Source organism: Colossoma macropomum, unplaced genomic scaffold, assembly GCF_904425465.1.
Source record: "Colossoma macropomum unplaced genomic scaffold, Colossoma_macropomum, whole genome shotgun sequence".
In the NCBI taxonomy this organism is placed as follows: domain Eukaryota; kingdom Metazoa; phylum Chordata; class Actinopteri; order Characiformes; family Serrasalmidae; genus Colossoma; species Colossoma macropomum.
The window spans coordinates 33,074,740-33,097,041 of record NW_023494795.1 but is presented as its reverse complement, the minus strand read 5'-3'; the positions used below and the strand labels follow the sequence as shown (position 1 = coordinate 33,097,041).

Sequence of the window (22,302 nt, the reverse complement as noted above, 5' to 3'; positions counted from 1 at the left end):
TGTTGTAAATGTATTCATGTATATGAGAAACATTGCCATATTGCTTTGGCAGGTTCACTATGATTTTGGTTTGAGGAACATCTTGTCAGTGCTGAGGACTTTGGGTGCCCAAAAAAGGGCTCGACCTTCCGACACTGAGTCAAGCATCGTGATGAGAGTTCTGCGTGACATGAATCTGTCCAAACTGGTGTGAATTTTGAGTAGTTGTACACATTCTCTGTGTGGTTGGTGTCTATTAGCTGGAAGCAAATGATAGATCACCTACACATACAGCAGTTCATTATAACAGTTCTTAATCACTTGAACTCAAAAAATGTTATGTATGGACCCATGCTCCAGTTACTCAGTTTCACAACTACAGACCGTAGCTGTTAGTTTCATAGTAGTTATCAAGTAATTATTGTTATGATGAATAAATGAATAATAATCTGCGGTTTTGTTTGTGTGGCGTAATAAGGGTGAACACATCTGGTGAACACATCCAATGCTGTTTTTCTGCTGTGACAGGTGGATGAGGATGAGCCTCTGTTCCTTAGTCTGATCAGTGACCTGTTCCCTGGAATCCAGCTGGACAGCAACACTTACGCTGAGTTACAAGCTGCAGTTGCTACACAAGTGGAACAGGCTGGGATTGTTAATCACCCACCGTGGAACCTCAAGCTTGTTCAGGTAAACTCTGTCACAGATTACACAAATTACACAAGATGCTTTGAGTTTTGTTTAATGTATTGTGACTCTTCTTAGTAGTTAGTAGTAAGTTTTGCGTATTATTTTGGCAGTTATATGAGGCGTCACGCGTTCGTCATGGACTAATGACACTTGGCCCCAGTGGGGCTGGAAAGACCATGGTAATCAATATCCTCATGCGTGCCATGACTGACTGTGGAGCTCCTCACAGAGAGATGAGGATGAACCCCAAAGCCATCACAGCCCCACAGATGTTTGGCCGTCTGGATGCTGCAACTAATGACTGGACTGATGGAATCTTCTCCACACTGTGGAGGAAGACTTTAAAAGCAAAGAAGGGTAAGCAAGATCTTGCATTTTAGAAAATCCTAAAATTGTGAAACATTTATGCTATGGCCCTGTTTGCCCATACCTCTCTGTACCCCTTTAGGAGAGAACATTTGGATTGTGCTTGATGGGCCAGTAGATGCTATTTGGATTGAAAACTTAAACTCAGTATTGGATGACAACAAGACACTCACCTTGGCCAATGGTGACCGGATTACCATGTCCCCAAGCTGTAAACTAATGTTCGAGGTGCACAACATGGACAATGCCTCTCCTGCAACTGTGTCCAGAGTGGGCATGGTGTTCATGAGCTCCTCTGCCCTAAGCTGGAAGCCAATCCTTCAGGTACTGTTTTACAGCTGTAGTTATCAATTCAGCAAATCACAATTTTTTTTTTCCTCTCAGCAATTGTTCTATCTTTTGTACTGTGTCATTCACCATATTTTGAGATTTCAAAAGCATTGTGTTTTTTTATAACAACTACCAATCATATTTTAACAATGGACAATGCTAGATTGATGGATTGGCTTCTCAAACAGATGGTCTGTGAATTCCCCGTAAATACAGTACATATCTTGTTTCATTCAAAATGTTTGTGAAGCTTTTTAAGATTGATGCATGTGTTTTTGGTTTTGTTTATGTGGTCTTTTTTTCTCAGGGGTGGGCCAAGAAGCGCAGTGCTCAAGAGGGTGACACACTGATGACTCATTATGATAAAATATTTGAAGATGCATATGTATTTATGAAACAAAACCTCAAGCCAAAAATGCAACTGTTGGAATGCAACTACATAATGCAGGTATGACATAAGTAATCAGTGTACAGTTTATACTATAGCTGGTGCTATAGAGAAGCCACAGTGTGTTACTTATTTACCAATGTGTATCTGTATAATAGTGATATTTCCCACACAGCTACATCCATAATCAACCTAGAGTTAAATTTTTACATAAGCGTACAACAAGAGCAAAATAGACTTATTACTTTGAAAATTTAGTAGCGATAAGGATTTCTTATCTGTTAGATGACCAACTAACAGAGCAGGTAGCCTTTGCCTGCTTAACACATATTTGTACCTAACTTGCAAATCCATTAAAATAGCACATGAAGGGTTTTGTCCCAAAATGCATTATAAACCACTTTCAAGACTGTTCTTTTTTTCATGATGTATGTTGTTGGGAGTGTGCTTTACACCTACAAGAAATATCAGTGCTGTATTATGATTAATACTATCTTTGTTAGAAACAGAAGAATGTTTTCCATTGTACATCACTGCTATCATTTTCAAAAACTTTTTATATCCATAATTGTTACAAAGCATTTTGAAATGAACTCTTCACACTGAGGGGTTACACTAACATATAAAGCTCACTTTGTTTAAAAGCTGGAATGTTTAAGTGAATTTAATGCCCGTGTATGCCTTCGCTATCCTATGGTATTTAGTCATTTGTAAAAGAATTTGGAAATTGCTTTTGCACTTGTAAAATATTGTAGAGGACATAGTATCTCACTTACCACTGAGTATTGTCTGATGTACAAAGATAAAAGGCTTACTCTCTAAAATATCTATTTAGTCATTGAACCTGCTCGAGGGCCTGATACCCACTAAGGAGGCGGGGGGCATTCTGAACAACATGCAGCTGGAGCGCCTTTTTGTGTTTTGCCTAATGTGGAGTTTGGGAGCCCTGCTGGAGCTGGACGACAGGGATAGGCTGGAGGCATTCATTCGGTCTCATGAAAGCAAAGTTGACCTGCCACTTACAAAGCCTGGGGAGACCATATTTGAGTACATGGTTAATCAGAATGGCAAGTTCAAAAGCATGGAACACATTGTTTTAGTCGCATTTGAAGATATGATAGATAGATAATCTGTTGCTCTTTAACAGAATACTTGTTGATGGATGCTCTTATGTGAATAGTGTTAATATGTGTTGTTTTTTTTCTTAACTAAGTTTCATAATATATTTTTGTAATTTCTTATTCTGTCTGCAATAACAATAAAAGCATTCTACTCTGTTCTGTATCAGGCGATTGGGATCACTGGAGTAAATATGTGGTGGAGTATATCTATCCAACAGACTATGTGCCAGACTACACCTCTATTCTTGTACCCAATGTTGATAACACAAGAACTAGTTTCTTGATTGAGACCATTGCGAAACAGCACAAGGTGTTCACGTTTTCATTGTCATACTATTATAAACTGATATAGGTTAGTAAGTTTGAATGTTAACGTTTAATTATTTGTCTATTAATTATTTGTATGTTTGCATTCATATGTAGGCTGTTTTGCTCATTGGTGAGCAAGGGACTGCCAAGACTGTAATGGTTAAAGGATACACAAAGAAATATGACCCTGAGACAGACTTATTCAAGTCACTGAACTTCTCATCCGCCACTGAGCCAATGATGTTCCAGGTGAGACAAATTTTATGCTCTTCTCTCTTGCACAGTACATGACTTGTTAAATAGTGCTAGTAGACTTTCAAAAATTTAATTTGGTTGAAACTTTGTAATTGCAGCGAACAGTAGAAAGTTATATAGAGAAACGTTTGGGCAGTACATACGGACCTCCTGGTGGACGGAGAATGACCATTTTTATTGATGATATCAACATGCCTGTGGTCAATGAATGGGGAGATCAGGTAGTAAAATTAAGTGTAACTACAAGTGAAAGTCACTTCAGAAATTTGTAGCAATTAACTATTGCAAAGATAAATCCACTGACTTAGTCACAAGCAGTTATTTATTTCCATATCAACAAGTAATTGGACTCTGTAAACATACCACATATGAAAATTAGACCTTGTAAACATGCCACAGCTTTATTATACTGGTAAACAAAAGATACTATTTCTTCCTTTTAATCTTTATCTCTAAATATAGAAATAAACGTATGGCAGGTAAAATCTGGTGCAAGCTAACACACCTCTGGCTCATTTGTATAGATCACCAATGAAATAGTGCGTCAGATGATGGAGATGTCTGGCATGTACAGTTTGGATAAGCCTGGTGATTTTACAACCATTGAGGATGTTCAAATGATGGCTGCCATGATCCACCCTGGAGGTGGCAGAAATGATATTCCTCAGAGACTGAAAAGGCAATTTACAGTGTTCAACTGCACTCTTCCTGCGAACCCCTCCATCGACATGATCTTTGGTAATAGCCTGAGGACGTAATTTTAATTTATACATTGGACTTCACAGATGTGATCTTAATAGCCAACACAACAACCTCAGTGATAAGAGCATCAACATTGTGTGTTTGCAAATTACGTAATGCTTTGCTTTTTCTAAATATAAATTTCTATCCATCTGTTTGTTAATAGGAATCATCGGCTGCGGATACTTCCATGAATGCAGAGGTTTTAAGTCAATATTTCTGAAATGGTAAAACATCTGGTACCTGCCTCCCGGATTCTTTGGCAATGGACAAAAGTAAATATATCAGTCAATTTTTGCCCCCACACTGTACATACTTCACTTATGAATGATCTCATGAGTCTCTACAGATGTTCCTCTCAAGTTGCTTTTTGTTTCACAGGTCAAGATGTTACCTACACCCTCAAAGTTTCATTATTTCTTTAACTTGAGAGACCTGTCCAGAATTTGGCAGGGCATGTTGAAAATCAAAGCAGAAGAATGTAATGAAATTTCAACTCTGCTGGCTTTGTTCAAGTGTGAATGCATGCGAGTAATTGCAGACAGGTGAAGTTAAAACCTTACTTAATTTATTTTCTAGGTTCCTTAAATTACATTTCTGTCATTATTCATTTATCATGTGTTTCAGTGACTCAATAATACTTATTCAGATCATATAAAAATGCAAACTATCATATGTTTACTCTATCTCCTCTCCAGGTTTGTGTGTATTGAGGATAAGGACTGGTTAGAGAAAGCCATAGCCAGAGTCATCCAGGAGCATGTGGATCCTGCATTAGTACCAGAGATCCATCCTGATCCTTACTTTGTGGACTTTTTGCGAGAGGCCCCAGAGCCTACAGGAGAAGAAGCTGATGATGCTTGTCTTGATGCTCCTAAAATCTACGAAATTGTACATATTGTATATCTGAACTATTATATTTGTATACAAAGTATACAAAAGCTATCAACATTACTTCCTTAACAAACGCTTAGCTGTAATTATACATATTGAGTGATCTGCTAAAAAACGTTATTAATTAAGCATAGTTAGAGTCGGTATGGATTTATGTATGTTCGATGCAAATCGTATATAATCCACATTACACTTATGTCTTAGGTGCCAAATTTTGAGCTCCTGTCAGAGAAACTGCGGTTCTATCAAGGCCAATACAACGAGGCTATCCGTGGATCCCATCTAGACCTTGTCTTCTTCGCTGATGCAATGACTCACCTTATCAAGGTCAGCGTAGTGTTCTTATAGGCTTTGCTCACAGCATATCTCTTATTTGTTGGAAACTTATAGTTTCTCTCTGATGCAGATTTCCCGCATCATTCGGACTGATGGCGGGAGTGCTTTGCTTGTAGGAGTGGGAGGATCAGGAAAGCAGAGTCTTACTCGTTTAGCCTCCTACATTGCTGGATATAACACGTTTCAGATTACACTTACCAGGTAAATTGCATGACATTGACAATTATTAATTAGCAAAGGGACAGTGAATTACAATGAATCAATGTTTTGTACTGATTTTTGTGCTTTGTCTCTCAGAACTTATAACACCAGCAACTTAATAGATGACCTGAAAGTGCTTTTTAGAACCGCTGGTGCAGATGGAAAAGGTGTCGCATTCATCTTTACAGACAATGAGATTAAAGATGAGGCATTCTTGGAGTATCTAAACAATGTGCTGTCCTCAGGGGAGGTAAAGTTCCCTCTAATGTTTATCAATTCAGGGTACATAAAGTGGATTGTGCATTATATTTTCATTTCCAGCATAAATGTTAAAGTGCTGCTTCTTAGCAATGTAAAACTCATTTCTAGGTGTCCAACCTGTTTGCTCGAGATGAACTAGATGAGATAGCACAGAATCTCATTTCTGTGATGAAAAAGGAGTTGCCTCGAGTGCCACCAACTTTTGACAATTTGTATGATTTTTTCATTACCCGTGCCAGAAAGAATCTCCATGTTGTATTGTGCTTTTCCCCGGTAAGTCAGACCCTTCTGCTTGATATCACAATGTAAGGGCTTGTCAGTGCTTACCACGTACACTATATTGCCAAAAGTATTCGTTCGTCTGCCTTCACACACATATGAACTTGAGTGGCATCCCATTCTTAATCCATAGGCTTTAATATGATGTCGGCCCACCCTTTGCAGCTATAACAGCTTCAACTCTTCTGGGAAGGCTTTCCACATTTTTGACCATTCTTCCAGAAGCGTATTTGTGAGGTTGGACATTGATGTTGGGCGAGAAGGCCTGACTCGCAGTCTCCGCTCTAATTCATCCCAAAGGTGTTCTGTCGGGTAGAGGTCAGGACTCTGTGCAGGCCAGTCAAGTTCTTCCACAACAAACACCATCTATGTCTTTATGGACCATCTCCAAACTGTTCCCACAAAGTTGGGAGCATGAAATTGTCCAAAATCTCTTCATATGCTGAAGAGTTCTGGTATGCCGCATTAAGAGTTCCTTTCACTGCAAGTAAGGGGCCGAGTCCAACTGAAAAACCACCCCACAACAGAATCCCCTCTCCATCAAACTTTACACTTGGCACAATGCAGTCAGACAAGTACCGTTTTCCTGGCAACCTCCAAACCCAGACTCGTCCATCAGATTGCCAGACGGAGAAGCGTGATTTGTCACTTCAGAGAACCCGTCTCCACTGCTCTAGAGTCCAGTGGCCCACCACTGCATTCGATGCTTTGCATTGTGCTTGGTGATGTAAGGCTTGGATGCAGCTGCTCGGCCATGGAAACCCATTCCATGAAGCTCACTATGCACTGTTCTTGAGCTAATCTGAAGGCCACATGAAGTTTGGAGGTCTGTAGTGATTGACTCTGCAGAAAGTTGGCGACCTCTGCACACTATGCGCCTCAGCATCCGCTGACCGCGCTCTATCATTTTACGTGGCCTATCACTTCGTGGCTGAGTTGCTGTCGTTCCCAATTGCTTCCACTTTGTTAGAATACCACTGACAGTTGACTGTGGAATATCCTTTCTTGGTACCATGCTGGAATTCACTGAGCTCCTGAGATTGACCCATTCTTTCACAAATGTTTGTAGAAGCAGTCTGCATGCCTAGGTGCTTGGTTTTATGCACCTGTGGCCATGGAAGTGATTGGAACACCTGAATTCAATGATTTGGATGGGTGGGTGAATACTTTTGGCAATATAGTGTATATGTAGCACTTCTAGATTTCTGTTAAGCACTTGTAACTAAAGTTTACTGAAGTTTTATTTATGCTGTTCTGCATTCTGTTTGTTCAGTTGATTGAACCTCTTTCTTTGTCGTTTAATCTTGTCCAAATAATAGTAAAAGCTGTCTGTTGCATATGTTAGTGCAGGCCCAGAGTGTATAAAATTGCTAATATGGTGGTAGAAATTGTTTGTCATAGTTCCGTAGTTGTATGTTCTGTGATCGCATGACAAGTCCATGCATCCATCATCTAAACCGCTTATCCTTCTGGGTCGCGGTGGGGTGCTGGAGCCTATCCCAGCTGTCATTGGGCGGAAGGCAGGATACACCCTGGACAGGTCGCCAGTCCATCGCAGGGCAGCATGACAAGTGAAACAGTAAAAATATTATAGTGACTCGCGTCATTTCATTGTCTGACTAGGTGGGGGAGAAGTTCCGTACACGCTCTCTAAAGTTCCCTGGACTGATATCAGGCTGCACTATGGACTGGTTTACCCCCTGGCCCAGTGAGGCTCTGGTTGCTGTGTCTCAGTATTACCTCTCGGGGTTCCATATGGTCTGCTCCCCTGATGTGAAGACTGCAGTTGTCCAGACAATGGGCATTTATCATGATAAAGTCTCCTCAGCCTGTGAAAGCTACTTTGAGAGGTATGAGAAGGAGAATGGCCAAAACTATGGATGTAGCTTTTCACCAAGAAAGCTAAAGACTTGACTTACTTGAGCATGTTATGATCATTTGTAATGTAAATGTTAATATGATATATCGATTAGAGGTACATAAGTTTTGTTGATGTACAATTCGATACTCACATTAGAGAACTCTTACTGTATAGTCTGTGTTTGTCACAGCGTTAATTTAGTTTATGTTGCTAAATTCATTTATACTATTTTCTGAAATGTAACATTAAATCATCCATACATTTGATTCTCATCATAATTACGTCTTATTTGGGCCAGAGGAAGATATATTCTCCTTTGACCATGGTTCCTCTTGTTCTTAGGGAGTTTTTTCTTCACTTTAGTTCTTTACTTCATCCTTTCATTCAGATTTCGAAGGAGAACACACGTCACTCCCAAATCCTACTTGTCATTTATTAATGGATATAAAACGGTCTACACCGAAAAATATGGCTACATCAACACTTTGGCTGAACGAATGAATGTTGGTAAGATCCTGGGGCATTTCAGTAATTGTTCAGCTACTGTCTAAACTGTCAAAGTTTCTATATGTATGAGCATTTCCTACTTTGTATCACAGGTCTTGCTAAACTAATGGAAGCCAGTGAATCTGTGGCCCAGCTGTCAAAAGAACTAGTAGTGAAAGAGAAAGAGCTTGCATTGGCTTCTGTCAAAGCAGATAAGGTATACAAACCATATTTTGAGAAAAGCATGCAGTTTTTTTTCACTTGTTTTCATAGAGCACTGAGTCATCAGATGCATAAATGTATAGGTCCTGGCAGAGGTTACTGTGAGTGCTGAGGCAGCTTCCATAGTCAAAAATGAGGTCCAGGTTGTGAAAGATAAAGCCCTCAAGATAGTGCAAGAAATAGAAAAGGAAAAGGCGATTGCAGAGAATAAGCTGGAGGCAGCTAAACCTGCTCTTGAGGAGGCTGAGGCAGCTTTGAATGTAAGTCAAGAATCAGTAACAAATCATTCAGTACATAGATACATTGGTTCAAATTTTCAGTTTAACTGCATAAATCCTGTAACCATTAGATTCACATTGGATCTAAATGAGCAGTCTCTCTATATAAGCATATAGATACAAGTTTGTATTTGACTGTATTTAGGTCATCAGTCAGCAGCCAAACATGATTATTTCAGTTAGTGAGCATGTTTATAGGTTTTATTTTTTTTCCTAATTGCTTCGAAACAGTAAGTAGCTAAGACCCATTAAATGCTTAAGGAGAGTACTGTATGAATACCTTTCTGAGCAATGAGGAATAAATGTTACTGCTAAAACATCTAAATAAAATTTAGCACAATGCAAACCCAGGTCCCCAGCATTCAGTCTGTGTTGAAACAAATTAGGGTTTGAGAATATGTTATGATGAGGAGACTGACGATAAATACTGAATAGATGCCAAAAGCACACAGCACAATCTTTAAATAGGTAGTTATCAAACTCTCTTGCTTAGAGAGCTCTCTTGCTTTATTGCTTTAATGATCCACTCATGCCCATCTCTTCTGCATACTTTTAAAGAGTGAGCTTGTATCAGAACAGAAGACACTGTTACTGTCGTCAGGGCTGGTTATAGCCTTTTTGGAAGCAAAAGTTTTTTTAGGGCCAACTGATGTGCTGTAAAAACAGAGACCAGCTAATAACAGTATTCAGAACCCAGGGGTCTGTCTCACCATGCAGTGTTTATTTCTTACTCATTATTTTTTTATTTATTTATTTTTTTTTAACCCAATTATCTCCCCAATTTAGTCGTCGCCAGTTCCACCCGCTAGTTAGGACTCCCCCAATCACACGATACTATCAGCGCTAGAAGGGTGAAGGCTAACACAGGCTTCCTCCGAGACCTGTGAAGTGCCACCACTTCTTTTCGAGCTGCCGCTCACACAACGTCATTGGACAGTTGAACGTACTCGGAGGAAAGTGCCAACCGCCAGATCTGTTACGTCAGCTAACAGACGCCAGAGAACTTGTAGAGAGGAGAATTACCGCTCTGCAATGTCTTCCAGTTTTCTCAAATGCTAGAGGGCGCTCCCGAGTGAGTCCAAAATGAATGGGTTGATATGGAGTATTTGAGCAAAATCATAGCTTATAAATGCTTAAACATTTTTAATGTAAAAGAATGCGATCATTTCCTGAACACAGAACAACATAAAACATTTTAACACCGCTGTTATATTTTTAAGAGCTTTTAAACTTGAGCTATAGGAGTTTAAAACGGCACCTCATGGATGTCCATGACGTCAGTGAGCGCGAACAGCCAATGAGCTGCTCCGCTCGTCAATCAATCATCACACTCTAGCAGTAATGCCCGCCTTCTGCTTCCCAAAACCCGTTTGCTGTAGAAAAAAGGAAACATATAGGTAAGATTGCTTAGTTTTTTTAGTGAAATACATCCTTCTACTTTCTAAAATTAAAGAAACATTCTGGGCAAGTGATTAGAAACTATTTTAACTTTTCGTTTTTGGCCGTTTAGTTCCATTAACTCCCATTCATTGAGGACTCACTCGCAAGCGCCCTCTGCTGTTTAGCAGTCCTGTTTTTGATATAATGGGGGGCGGGGGATAGGAGGTGGCCAGGCTCCTCACAAACCGGCTCTGCAGACGCCTGCGCTGGCTAGCATCGCGTTGAGTGATGGGGGGAGAAGGAGGAGCCATCCTACCCACCCAGAGAGAGCGAGGCCAATTGTGCTCTCTTGAACTCCGGCTACGGATGGCTGTAGCATCACCAGGGATCGAACTTACGACCTCCTGATGATACGGCCAACGCTTAGACAGTTGCGCCACTCGGGAGCCCCTCACTCAGTTAAATTTAACCTTAAAGGTATCTAACTCTGGTGACAACATTGCTTTTCCATCCTTATACATGCTTTATATATTTAGGCAGTATAACTTTTTCCTCTTGACTCCTCTTCATGTTTCATGCAGTTGACTGTTTGACATAATCATCACAATTTTTGTGCAAAGGCCTTAATATGGTGTGACAATGTTGCTTAAATTTGAATAGTGATTTAGTGCAGAATCTTGAATATTTCTTCATTCTACTTGTCAACTTTTCTTTGTTTTAAAGTATTCAAAATTCTTGTTTATTTCCAGGTTTACATGTAAAAATTCCAGATTTTCAATGTGTTCTCAGACTTTTGGACCCCACTATGTATATCAATATACAGGCATATGCAACGGTTTGCTTAGCAGCGATTGGAGGGCCAAGAAAACGAGGCGGGCTTGAGAGTCGACTGTCGAAGAAAGAGGCAGTTAAAAGTGCATGAACCACTAATGAAAATCGATCAACATCATTTTATCAGCTAAAATAAGCTAAAATAATTAGTTATCAAGAGGCAAAAGGCCAAGTGCTTCACCACCTGCAAGACAGCATAAAAGTACAATAATAACCTAGAAGTTGTTGGGGGCTCCCTGATGGCTGCAGGGCCCTAAGCAGCTTCTTATGCTGATTATTAGATAGAGCAGGGGCTGACTATCATCACACTCATTACATGGAAATTCTAGGATATAACTAAAATTATTTTTGAATTAATGTCTTCCACAGACCATCAAGCCAGCAGATATTGCGACAGTGAGAAAGCTGGCAAAGCCACCTCACTTAATCATGAGAATCATGGACTGCTGTCTGCTGCTCTTCCGGAAAAAGCTGGACTCTGTCACTATGGATCCAGAGAGGCCTTGCCATAAGCCCTCCTGGGGTGAGGCACTAAAGGTAAAAGCCTTTCAACATTTACCTGAAAGCGTCACATAACACTGAATAGTGTAATTTGGTATTTTGTACTTGTAATGGACATTCTCAGACGCTCGGTCATTGTTGGCACCTTAGTGCTTTAAACTGTGTTGTGGTGTCCGTTTCCAAAGCTCATGAGTGCCAGTGGATTTATGACTTCACTCCAGCAATTTCCAAAGGACACTATTAATGAGGAGATGGTTGAACTGCTGCAGCCATACTTCCAGATGGAAGACTATACACTAGAGAATGCCAAGAAAGTGTGTGGTAATGTGGCTGGTCTGCTTTCCTGGACACAATCAATGGCCGTCTTCTTTGGAATCAATAAGGAAGTCCTGCCCCTAAAGGTAAGATCTCATTATCTGACTACTGTGAAGATTACCTGTTATCACAAGCCACAAAGGTGAAGATGAGCAGCTTACTGAGGCCAGTGGCATGATGCAGTAAGTGTGCAATGATGAAAAGCAGCACATGATTACACATAAAAAAGAAAACAGTATAAAAAGTATACAAATGTAAAAATGTAAATTTAAAGAAATATGTAAAATAACATGTAAATGCTGTTTCTTCTGTCAAGGCTAATTTAGTTGTTCAGGAGGGTAGGCTGGCAATAGCTAATGCAGAACTGGCTAAGGCCCAGGCTCAGTTGGATGAAAAACAGGCAGAGTTGGACAAAGTGCAGGCGAAATTTGATGCAGCCATGAAGGAAAAACAGGTATGTTCGAACCTTGGTAAACATTCTAGTTAGTAGATAAATTATGTGCTTTAAATTATATTTTTGTGATATTATATATAATTATATTTTGTGTATATTTTACTGATATAAGTACTTGATGAACGAAGAGCATTAATTGGTTACTGTTTCCTCCTTGGATGACTTCAGGATGGATTCTAACATAATTTGCTGTCTTTTGTTAGCAAGTTCTTGTTATACATCCTAAATTTACATTCAGGTCACAGATTAATGCTAAGTCTAAAACATGCCTTTGACAAATGAGACCTATTACTTTTCAGTGAGAGAGACTGAGAGGTAGGTTATTGTTTGTTTTTAGGATTTGCTGGATGGAGCACAAATGTGCATGAATAAAATGCAGGCAGCTTCAGCTCTGATTGATGGGCTAAGTGAGGAGAAAATACGCTGGACTGATCAGAGCAAAGAGTTTAAATCACAAATAAACAGGCAGGTGTCCCTGAATGAACACAATATATCAGTCAGGAAGCACTTAGCTCTTACCGGTATCAGTTTGCTACAGTCGTTGTTAATTTTTTTGTTTTAATCTTTTTAATAAGGCTTGTTGGAGACGTTTTGCAGCTGACAGGCTTCTTGTCTTACTGCGGCCCTTTTAACCAGACTTTCCGCAACATGCTACTAAAGGACATTTGGGAGGCGGAGCTCCGAAAGAGGAAAATCCCCTTCACTGAAAACTTGAATTTAATCTCCATGCTGGTTGACCAGCCTACAGTATGAACATTTCTTACTATACTTTTTGTTGACATGCTGATGACCTGAAAACATGTGTGACCTGATATTACATTTTAAGATAAATTCACAGGGAGAGCTGTATTGCCTTCCTTATCCTTAAACATGTTTACAAGGACATTGTTACAGGGCGTTCCTTTTCTTTCCTCTATCAGATAAGTGAATGGAATCTTCAGGGGCTTCCAGGAGATGATCTGTCAGTGCAGAATGGCATCATTGTCACAAAGGCTACCCGGTTTCCTCTACTCATTGACCCACAGACTCAGGGCAAATCGTGGATTAAAAAGAAGGAAAAGGCTAATGACCTCCAGGTTAGATGTGTTAATGAACAGCTTCATTGTGCTTCACTCCACTACATTTTTTGGAAAAGATCTGTGAGTGTTTCAAAGGTGACATTTAAAACTAGCAAGGCCAAGATGTTCATTTTGACCATTCTGAAATTTTGAGATAATTTTGAACAAAATAAACCCTAGAAATCTACTGATCCCTGACTTTTACTAAATAACTGTATAATTTAGTCTGACATTGTTATAAGATCAATATTACAAAGCACAGAAAAGTGTTTTTTCCTGGTAAGACCATTAGTGTCATTTTGAACTTGCACATTAGTCTGCATTTCATCTCTGCAAGCCAGCTGTTTTTTCCTGCTGTTCTAGCCAGTCAGATGTTATTTTAGCAGCAATTAATTAGTAGCGTACCCACTTCATCTGATTTGTCTCAGAAAATATCTGGAATACAAATTATGGACAATTTACGTTAAGCATAAAACAGAAGCAATACAATGAAATAGAGCAAACAATGCAGACTATGGCAAACAAGTATATCAAATTTGTTGTAAAGTTTTGGTTACTGCATACACTCGTATCCTACGATATAAATGTGATTGATTTAATCTTATATTTCACCATCCAAGGTTACATCTCTGAATCACAAGTTCTTCCGAACTCACCTCGACGACAGTCTGTCCCTGGGTCGCCCCTTGCTCATTGAAGATGTACATGAGGAGCTTGACCCAGCCCTGGACAATGTGCTTGAGAAAAACTTTATCAAGTCAGGGTCTACTTACAAGGTAATAATAAAGATATGTGTAAGAACCATACTAAAAACTCATGGATGATCGCTGGATTATTTAGAGGCTGCAAGGCTTTGAGAAGCAAAATAGCCAAGAGTTCTTGTGAATTTGACTGTGTCTGCATTACTTGTAAATAAAGTGATGAAATATATGACAGGTCAAAGTTGGAGATAAAGAAACAGACATCATGGATGGTTTCCAGCTGTACATCACCACAAAGCTGCCAAACCCAGCATACACACCAGAGGTCAGTGCCAAGACATCCATCATTGACTTCACAGTGACGATGAAGGGACTCGAAAACCAGTTGCTAGGAAGAGTCATTCTCACTGAGAAATATGTAAGTTTGTAAGCCATTTGAAATTGTTATGTTCACGTGATACAATTATGCAGTTCTGTGACTCAACAGCATGTTCACTGGTGTTATTACAGGAACTGGAAGCTGAGAGACTGAAGCTTTTGGAAGATGTCACAGCGAACAAGAGGAAGATGAAGGAGCTGGAGGATAATTTGCTATACAAACTTAGCACCACGAAAGGTACTTTGAATGAGCCTGTTTCCTCTAAAGACATTCTGTGGGATCTGTAAAGTAATATGCAGAGAGTGCAAGGTGGTGGGTAAGTTAAGATGTCCACACGTCTCTTTATCTAAGTCCTTATAACTCTGTGTATCTTACTTATCTCTGTAGCTCAGTATCTCTATAGCTGACGTATCTTAACTCTCTTGCATCCTTCTTTGTTCGTGTTTAGGGTCTTTGGTAGATGATGATTCTATGATTGGGATCTTAAGTGTCACTAAGCAAACAGCTGCAGAGGTGAGTGAAAAGCTGCATGTGGCAGCTGAAACGGAGGCGAAGATCATCGCAGCCCAGGAAGAGTACAGACCAGCTGCCTCTCGCGGCAGCACCCTATACTTCCTCATCACAGAGATGAGCATGGTCAATGTCATGTACCAGACTTCCCTGGCCCAGTTTCTCAAAATATTTGATCTCTCCATGGCAAGGTACTATTGAATTTTTTTTTATGTTTGTTTTATTATTTCTGTATACATTATTTGTATATACAGTACTGTGCAAAAGGCTTAGGAACCTAAGCAAATTGTTTAAAACCATTTATTTGGAAAGTAAGTGTGTAACACTATATAACATTTGAATGAATACAAATAAACATGAATATGGAAAAAAATAACAAAAAATTCTTATCAAAAAAGGAGGATGGTATATTATCAGCCGGTTAGAAGAGCACAGGTTTAGTTCCAGATTTCTCCTTGGTGACCCCAGCCACCACATAGATTCACTAAATTCCATCATCAGCCCCCCCGATTGATTAGTCAAACTAGGTATTGGATGATAGCTACCAGTAGAACTGGGCTTGAGGAGAGGTTTGTGAAGGGTTAAATGAACACATTTATATACATAAAATTACTACTCATTGTATTAATATTATTTGTAATTATTCTAATATTAGTGTTTTTCTATGCAAATAAATGTTTACTCTTCAGTGAAATAGCTTTTGCTTAGGTTAGAGTTGCACAGTATTATACATATTTTTTTTCTCTAAAGTAATTTAGTTTGTGTTGTTTCTGTTCATTAAGGTCAGAAAAATCTCCTTTGACTCAGAAGCGCATTGCGAACATTATTGACTACTTGACCAACGAGGTGTTCAGATACACAGTCAGAGGGCTGTATGAGAATCACAAGTTTATCTTCACTTTGCTCTTGGCTCTCAAGATTGACCTCCAGAAAGGCAGCGTCAAACGTAACGAGTTTCAGATTCTCATCAAAGGTGCAGACAAAAATTCAATTCAGTGTGAACGATGCAGTAAATGACAAACATCATGATGTTCTTTTGTTGCCAGTTTACTAACTCAGATTGTATTGTGTATGTTTTTATTTGATTTGACTGTGTGTCAAGGTGGTGCCGCTCTGGATCTGAAAGCTTGCCCTTCTAAACCCTTTCGTTGGATCCTGGATATGACATGGCTCAACCTTGTTGAGCTCAGCAAACTGCCCCAGTTCTCAGAAATTATGAACCAGGTCAGTAAGCGTGTATTACATTGAAAAACTACTGTTTTACTAAATGCTATAGGCTGGTAGTCATAACTAATGGCCAAATAATTTTTGCTTATACCACAACATCAAGGTATCCCGCAGCGAGAAGGGCTGGAAATTATGGTTTGACATGGATGCGCCAGAGGACGGTGTCATTCCAGATGGGTATAATGACTCACTGGATGTCTTTCACAGACTGCTGCTCATAAGGTTCTTGGACTATGAACTAATTTTTACACATCACCTTTCACTCTACACAACTTTCTCTGATGTTCTAGAGTGGCATGTGTACATGTTTAACAGCTTAACTTTGCCACTGTAAAGTTGCCTGTGTGTGTTGAGTTCACTCACACCATCTCCACAGATCCTGGTGTCCGGACCGCACACTGTCTCAGGCCCGGAAATATGTAGGAGATTCAATGGGCATGAGGTTTGCTGAGCCTGTGATTCTGAACTTGGAGGCAACCTGGGAGGAGAGTGACCCACGCACTCCTCTGATCTGCTTCCTGTCCATGGGTTCTGATCCAACCAACCAAATCGAGGCGTTAGCAAAAAAGCTAAAATTAGGTGATTACAACAAAAAAATCTGATTACACATTACTTTCACCTTTAGTATAGCATTTCTTAAATGTGTGTAATTAATTCATTTTTAGTTTGCTTAAACCATGTGCACCAATGCAATTGCATTACCACAGTCAATTTAAAGCTTCAGATGCTTAACCCCTTAAACAGTTTATGTAAAAAAAAATATGTGCAGTACTGTACAAAAGTCAAAGACCAACCTTCATCAGTTTAATTTCCAGTCAAAAAAAGAAAAAACCAAAAAAAAGAAAAAAACACACATTCAAGAGAGAATTACACAGAATTACACAGCTAAATATAACTTTTATAATTTTATAATATAATTTTCAGTATTTAATGTCAGCCTTTACCTTTATTACGGCTTCCATTCTTTTCGGAAGACTCACTTTCAGTATTTCAAGTAAGTCTGCTCAGACATCACCAAGTTCAGTCTGAGATGTTGCATCCAAGTAATCCCAAACACATTCAGTTATACTGAGCTTCTTTGTTTGATGTGTCTGTTTCCTTTTCTCAATGAGGCTTTTTGACAGCTACACATCCTTTCAGACCCTCAGCGCTGAGTCGTCTTCTCATCGTGGAAGGATGGACAAAAATACCTGTGGATTTTTAAGATCTGAAGCAGCTTGATTTTCTCCTCTCTCAAAGATGAAAACTTTTAAGTGCTGTTTATCTAATGGGGACAGTTTTGGTGTCTACCAGGTCTTTCACAATTCCATTCCATTTTCTCTTCTTTTACTAATCTTTTGAACTCCAGGAAGTTCCTGTTTTTTTCACATATTTTCCTTTAACTTAATGGCCATATTGACCGGAAATTAAATAAATGAAGAGCAGTCTCTGACATTTGCATGGCACTGTACGTACTGTGGTTATGAGTGTGAGGAATTGGAGGTGTGGGGCCACATACTAGAGTTTAAAGGGGTTAAGTGCTCTAAGAAGAGTGCAATTGTTGAAATAAAATATTACAAGAAGAGAATATAAGAATGTTATGTTTATTGCCATGGCATAATTAACAAAAATATTATGGGGCACAGCTGCAGCTCCTCCTCCTTTAAATCACAAAATTTCTTATGAATTTCAATCTCTACTTTATATTTCCTGATAACGTTTTTGCACCCCACCACCACCCCACCTCTTCCCTGTGTCTCTGAGTTTTCTCCTCTCCTACAATCATACAGTCTCTGTTGCAAATAGATGTTTAAAGCATGGTCCAAACTCGCAGTGTTTATAGGCTTGAGATAAACATGCAGTGGCATAGAAATAGGTCTAGAGTTTGTTATAATGATGCAATACTTTGATTATTGTGGAGTAGTTTGCTTTTTAATGTTGCCTTATTGGTGGATGGGATAAAGACCGCATTCTTTGATGAATGGGAAGCTTTGAAGACTGGAAGCTTAAGCAGGCTTGGTCTCAGGCTCTGATTGTTTAAAAAAGCTGATCAGTGGTTCACCTTGGCTCATACTGACTTTGCTGTTTTAAATCAACTCATGATTTGTGTAATATTGGCTTTCATTAGAATGCAAAGCTATATCAATGGGACAGGGCCAAGAGGTGCATGCAAGGAGGCTAGTGCAGATGTCTATCGCACAGGTAAGAGGATGTGTGCTTAAGGACATAAATGAAAGACATTTATATCATGTATAAGAACTGAACAACATCTGAAATAACATTGTATGGCTGCTGGCACTCAGGGTGGCTGGGTCCTGCTGCAGAACTGCCATCTAGGACTTGAGTTCATGGATGAGCTGCTGGAGACAGTGAGCACAGTTGAGACTATGCATGATTCCTTCAGGGTTTGGATCACCACAGAGCCCCACAGTCGCTTTTCCATCACCTTGCTGCAGGTTCTGTTTACTCTCCACTTCTTCATACACGATTACAATGTCTTGACATGTTTTTTATTCTTGTTTGTTTATTACTATTAAGAAATATTATAGGTTTATCAAGGGAAAATGTATTTTTCATTTTACAGTCCTCCATCAAGTTTACCAATGATCCTCCCCAAGGAGTCAGAGCTGGACTGAAGCGTACCTTTGTAGGAATTTCTAAGGAACAGTTAGACTTCATTAACTTGCCCATGTGGAAACCCTTGCTTTACAGTGTTGCCTTTTTACACACTGTTGTGCAGGTAATTGTGTCTTGGCTTAGACATCTTGCGTGGTTTTACAAAATAATGCATGCAGACATTTTAACCTAGGACTGGGCAATATCAGTGTATATCGTTGTCGTGATGGATTATGTCACAATACAGTATGCTTTTTTAAACATAGCATGTATATTGTCAGAACTTGTAGAATACTGACCAACTGCATGCTTTATTGTGAAGAGAGCAAAATTAGTTTTATTTAACTGAATTTAGTGCAACATACTGGGCCAAATATTGAATAAAAATTTTGTTCACAGTTTTTGATAGTATTTTTTAAAATGTACTACTGGTACTTCTTTCTTCCCAGTTCCAACTGATCGTATGTCTGAAACAATAAATATTGTGACACGTGTATCGTGAAATTTTTTTTTAGTATCAAATTATTAGATGCTCTATTTTAATCTGTAATTTCACAGGAACGTCGCAAATTTGGGCCCCTGGGTTGGAATATTCCCTACGAATTTAACTCAGCAGACTTCACAGCAAGTGTGCAGTTTATTCAGAACCACTTGGACGAATGCAGCCCTAAAAAGGTCCAAAGTGTTTTTTTAAAAGTCATAAGCTATGGTGTCTGCTGTACTGGTGCTGACTTGTTTAGCATTCTCCTGCAGGGAGTATCATGGGTTACAGTGCGTTACATGCTTGGAGAAGTGCAGTACGGAGGGAGAGTCACAGATGACTATGATAAACGACTTCTCAACTGTTTTGCACGAGTATGTTTTCCCTTGAACACCAAACTTGAATAAAATGATAAGAGATTTTGAATGAAAAAGTGAACTGTATTAAACTGTACTTCTGTTCAATAGGTGTGGTTCAATGACAAAATATTTGATCCATCATTCTGCTTCTACACTGGCTACAAGATTCCAGTATGCAAAACAGTTGATCAATACCTGGAATACATTCAGACCCTGCCAGCTGTAGACAGTCCTCAAGTATTTGGACTGCATCCTAATGCTGACATAACGTAAGGCTCAGCAAGGCATCTGCACATTCTTACACTCGTATACATTGTCACATATACATTCTCTATTGATAAAAGGAAGCAACACAGCAACATAGAGCAGGTTAATGAACATTCCATCATAAACTATTTAATGTGACCAACAGTTTATATGGTCTCAGATTTCTTTCTCTTGCTTCATTTTGACAGGTATCAATCGAACACTTCAGCCGAAGTGCTGGACACTATTACTAACATTCAGCCTAAAGAGAGTGGTGGTGGCGCCGGTGAGACCCGAGAATCAATTGTTTATCGCCTTGCTCAGGATATGCTGGATAAACTTCCTCCAAACTATGTTCCCCACGAGGTACTCATTACTACCAAATACACGGTCTAGCTCTCTCTTTCTTTTATGAATTCACAGTATTTAAAACAATGAAAGACCTACACTGATATATTTGAATCAAATCCTTTTTCTCCTTCACATTTTTGAGTCGCTTACCATAAATGTCATTGTTGAGGCAATTTAAGGTTCCTGATCTGTGAACTTTAGAGAACATCTCTGTATCCTTTTACTATCTTTATCTGATCATCATACAAGCTTGTTGCTAGTAAGGCAGTGCATAATATTTTACTTTTGCCTATCTGGGAAATACTCAACCATTTTGGTATAGCTTAAGATGGCATATTCATTTAAAGGATATATTATGCATAATTTACATTGCTTGTGTCAGTTCAGTTACTTACATCCTGGCTTGAAGTTTGTTAAAACTGGCATTTGACCCACTACTTGCCAGGGTCTCAAGCCAGGTTTGTGATTAAAACTTGTCACTTTTTTGTTAAACAAGTATGTCTGACATTACACATAGGCTGCACAGTCTATTAGGCTGTTATGGTTTGGTAATAAATCACCTTGGTATGCTCTCCTACTCTCAAATCAGCAAATCTCTTGGTGCAGTCCAGATTTGCTGGCATGTAATAAACCGGCAGTAGTTCTAGACCAAAAAGCTTAAGGCACAAGACCCTAATGGCACTCAGGCTCATTTTTGCCAACCATACCCAATATTTTGGTAATGTTGGGTTTGCATGCACTTTCAGTATAGTCACATGAGAGTTAGCAGTTGTTGTAACTTTTTACTTGAACAGGTTAAAGCTAGACTTGGAAAAATGGGAGCTCTGAACTCCATGAACATCTTCCTGCGTCAAGAGGTTGACCGCATGCAGAGGATTATTAGTGTACTGCGCACTAGCTTGAATGACCTTAAATTGGCCATTGAGGGCACAATTATTATGAGTGAGGTAAGAATTATTTGATGTTTACTGTTAATTTTTTTCCCCTCTTGTGGTAGTAATTTTCTAATTGTTGACATCTGTCTCTTATCTGTACAACATGACCATAACAGATTGCCCTGAATCTCTGACAACTGTTAACCAGGCTGAAATCTGTACTGTTTGGTTTGGCTGTGTCACCATTGTTTTATAAATGTTATACATTCTTAGCTCATTTAAATAAATTTTGTGGCCTGTTAAAATATTGTATTTTCATTTAGAACCTCAGGGATGCTCTCGACAACATGTTTGATGCTCGTGTACCAAACTTGTGGAAGAAGTTGTCTTGGGAATCATCTACCTTGGGGTTTTGGTTCACTGAACTGTTGGAGAGAAATATTCAGTTTCACAGCTGGGTCTTTGAGGGCAGGCCCAAAACATTCTGGATGACTGGCTTTTTCAATCCTCAGGGTAGGCTAACATATGGACCTATATAAACAAAATCTATAGGCAATATGATTTTTTGTGTACACCTAATATGTATCTGCTACACTGATTCATAAAGAAATTTACACCATATAATTTACTGTTCATGACAAAATACCAATAACCATTAAAAAAATGTAATTCAAATGTATAATTATTCCTAACTCACCTAGTATCTCTTAGGTACTTAATAATGAGTAACTTTGTGTTGCAGGTTTCCTGACAGCTATGAGGCAGGAGGTGACAAGGGCGCACAAAGGCTGGGCTCTGGACACAGTTACTCTGCACAATGAAGTGCTGAAGCAAACCAAGGAAGAGATCACTGCTTCACCAGCCGTAAGTTTAACATATAACAAGTATAAGAGGCATATTGGTAAGATGATGGGCATTAAGGGTGCACAGTATGTCACAGTGAATGCTATTTGACCAGTAATGCAAAATTATAAATGTAATTTCATCTGTCCAATATTGGTATTATAGATGGTAATTACAAGCAATACTTGTACAGCTTGCT

General features: G+C 39.2%; 1 protein-coding gene across 1 annotated transcript in view; it reads left to right on the top strand.

Annotated features, from left to right (window-relative positions):
• LOC118816277 (dynein heavy chain 8, axonemal-like) overlaps positions 1 to 22,302 on the top strand; it is a 41,620-nt gene that overhangs the window by 18,507 nt on the left and 811 nt on the right. The window contains 46 exon segments of the mRNA XM_036582804.1: positions 53 to 187; positions 508 to 669; positions 780 to 1,026; positions 1,118 to 1,359; positions 1,673 to 1,813; positions 2,589 to 2,820; positions 3,042 to 3,184; positions 3,298 to 3,432; positions 3,537 to 3,659; positions 3,963 to 4,176; positions 4,346 to 4,387; positions 4,390 to 4,454; positions 4,561 to 4,724; positions 4,878 to 5,070; positions 5,278 to 5,400; positions 5,480 to 5,610; positions 5,707 to 5,860; positions 5,980 to 6,144; positions 7,774 to 8,000; positions 8,400 to 8,518; positions 8,611 to 8,714; positions 8,803 to 8,979; positions 11,578 to 11,745; positions 11,895 to 12,110; positions 12,341 to 12,478; positions 12,816 to 12,943; positions 13,054 to 13,225; positions 13,399 to 13,554; positions 14,157 to 14,312; positions 14,473 to 14,655; positions 14,748 to 14,853; positions 15,065 to 15,317; positions 15,909 to 16,099; positions 16,229 to 16,350; positions 16,457 to 16,575; positions 16,730 to 16,932; positions 18,461 to 18,534; positions 18,636 to 18,788; positions 18,917 to 19,072; positions 19,507 to 19,623; positions 19,702 to 19,803; positions 19,897 to 20,057; positions 20,244 to 20,400; positions 21,180 to 21,332; positions 21,584 to 21,773; positions 22,003 to 22,124. Of these exon segments, the coding sequence (XP_036438697.1) occupies positions 53 to 187; positions 508 to 669; positions 780 to 1,026; positions 1,118 to 1,359; positions 1,673 to 1,813; positions 2,589 to 2,820; positions 3,042 to 3,184; positions 3,298 to 3,432; positions 3,537 to 3,659; positions 3,963 to 4,176; positions 4,346 to 4,387; positions 4,390 to 4,454; positions 4,561 to 4,724; positions 4,878 to 5,070; positions 5,278 to 5,400; positions 5,480 to 5,610; positions 5,707 to 5,860; positions 5,980 to 6,144; positions 7,774 to 8,000; positions 8,400 to 8,518; positions 8,611 to 8,714; positions 8,803 to 8,979; positions 11,578 to 11,745; positions 11,895 to 12,110; positions 12,341 to 12,478; positions 12,816 to 12,943; positions 13,054 to 13,225; positions 13,399 to 13,554; positions 14,157 to 14,312; positions 14,473 to 14,655; positions 14,748 to 14,853; positions 15,065 to 15,317; positions 15,909 to 16,099; positions 16,229 to 16,350; positions 16,457 to 16,575; positions 16,730 to 16,932; positions 18,461 to 18,534; positions 18,636 to 18,788; positions 18,917 to 19,072; positions 19,507 to 19,623; positions 19,702 to 19,803; positions 19,897 to 20,057; positions 20,244 to 20,400; positions 21,180 to 21,332; positions 21,584 to 21,773; positions 22,003 to 22,124 (7,134 nt within the window).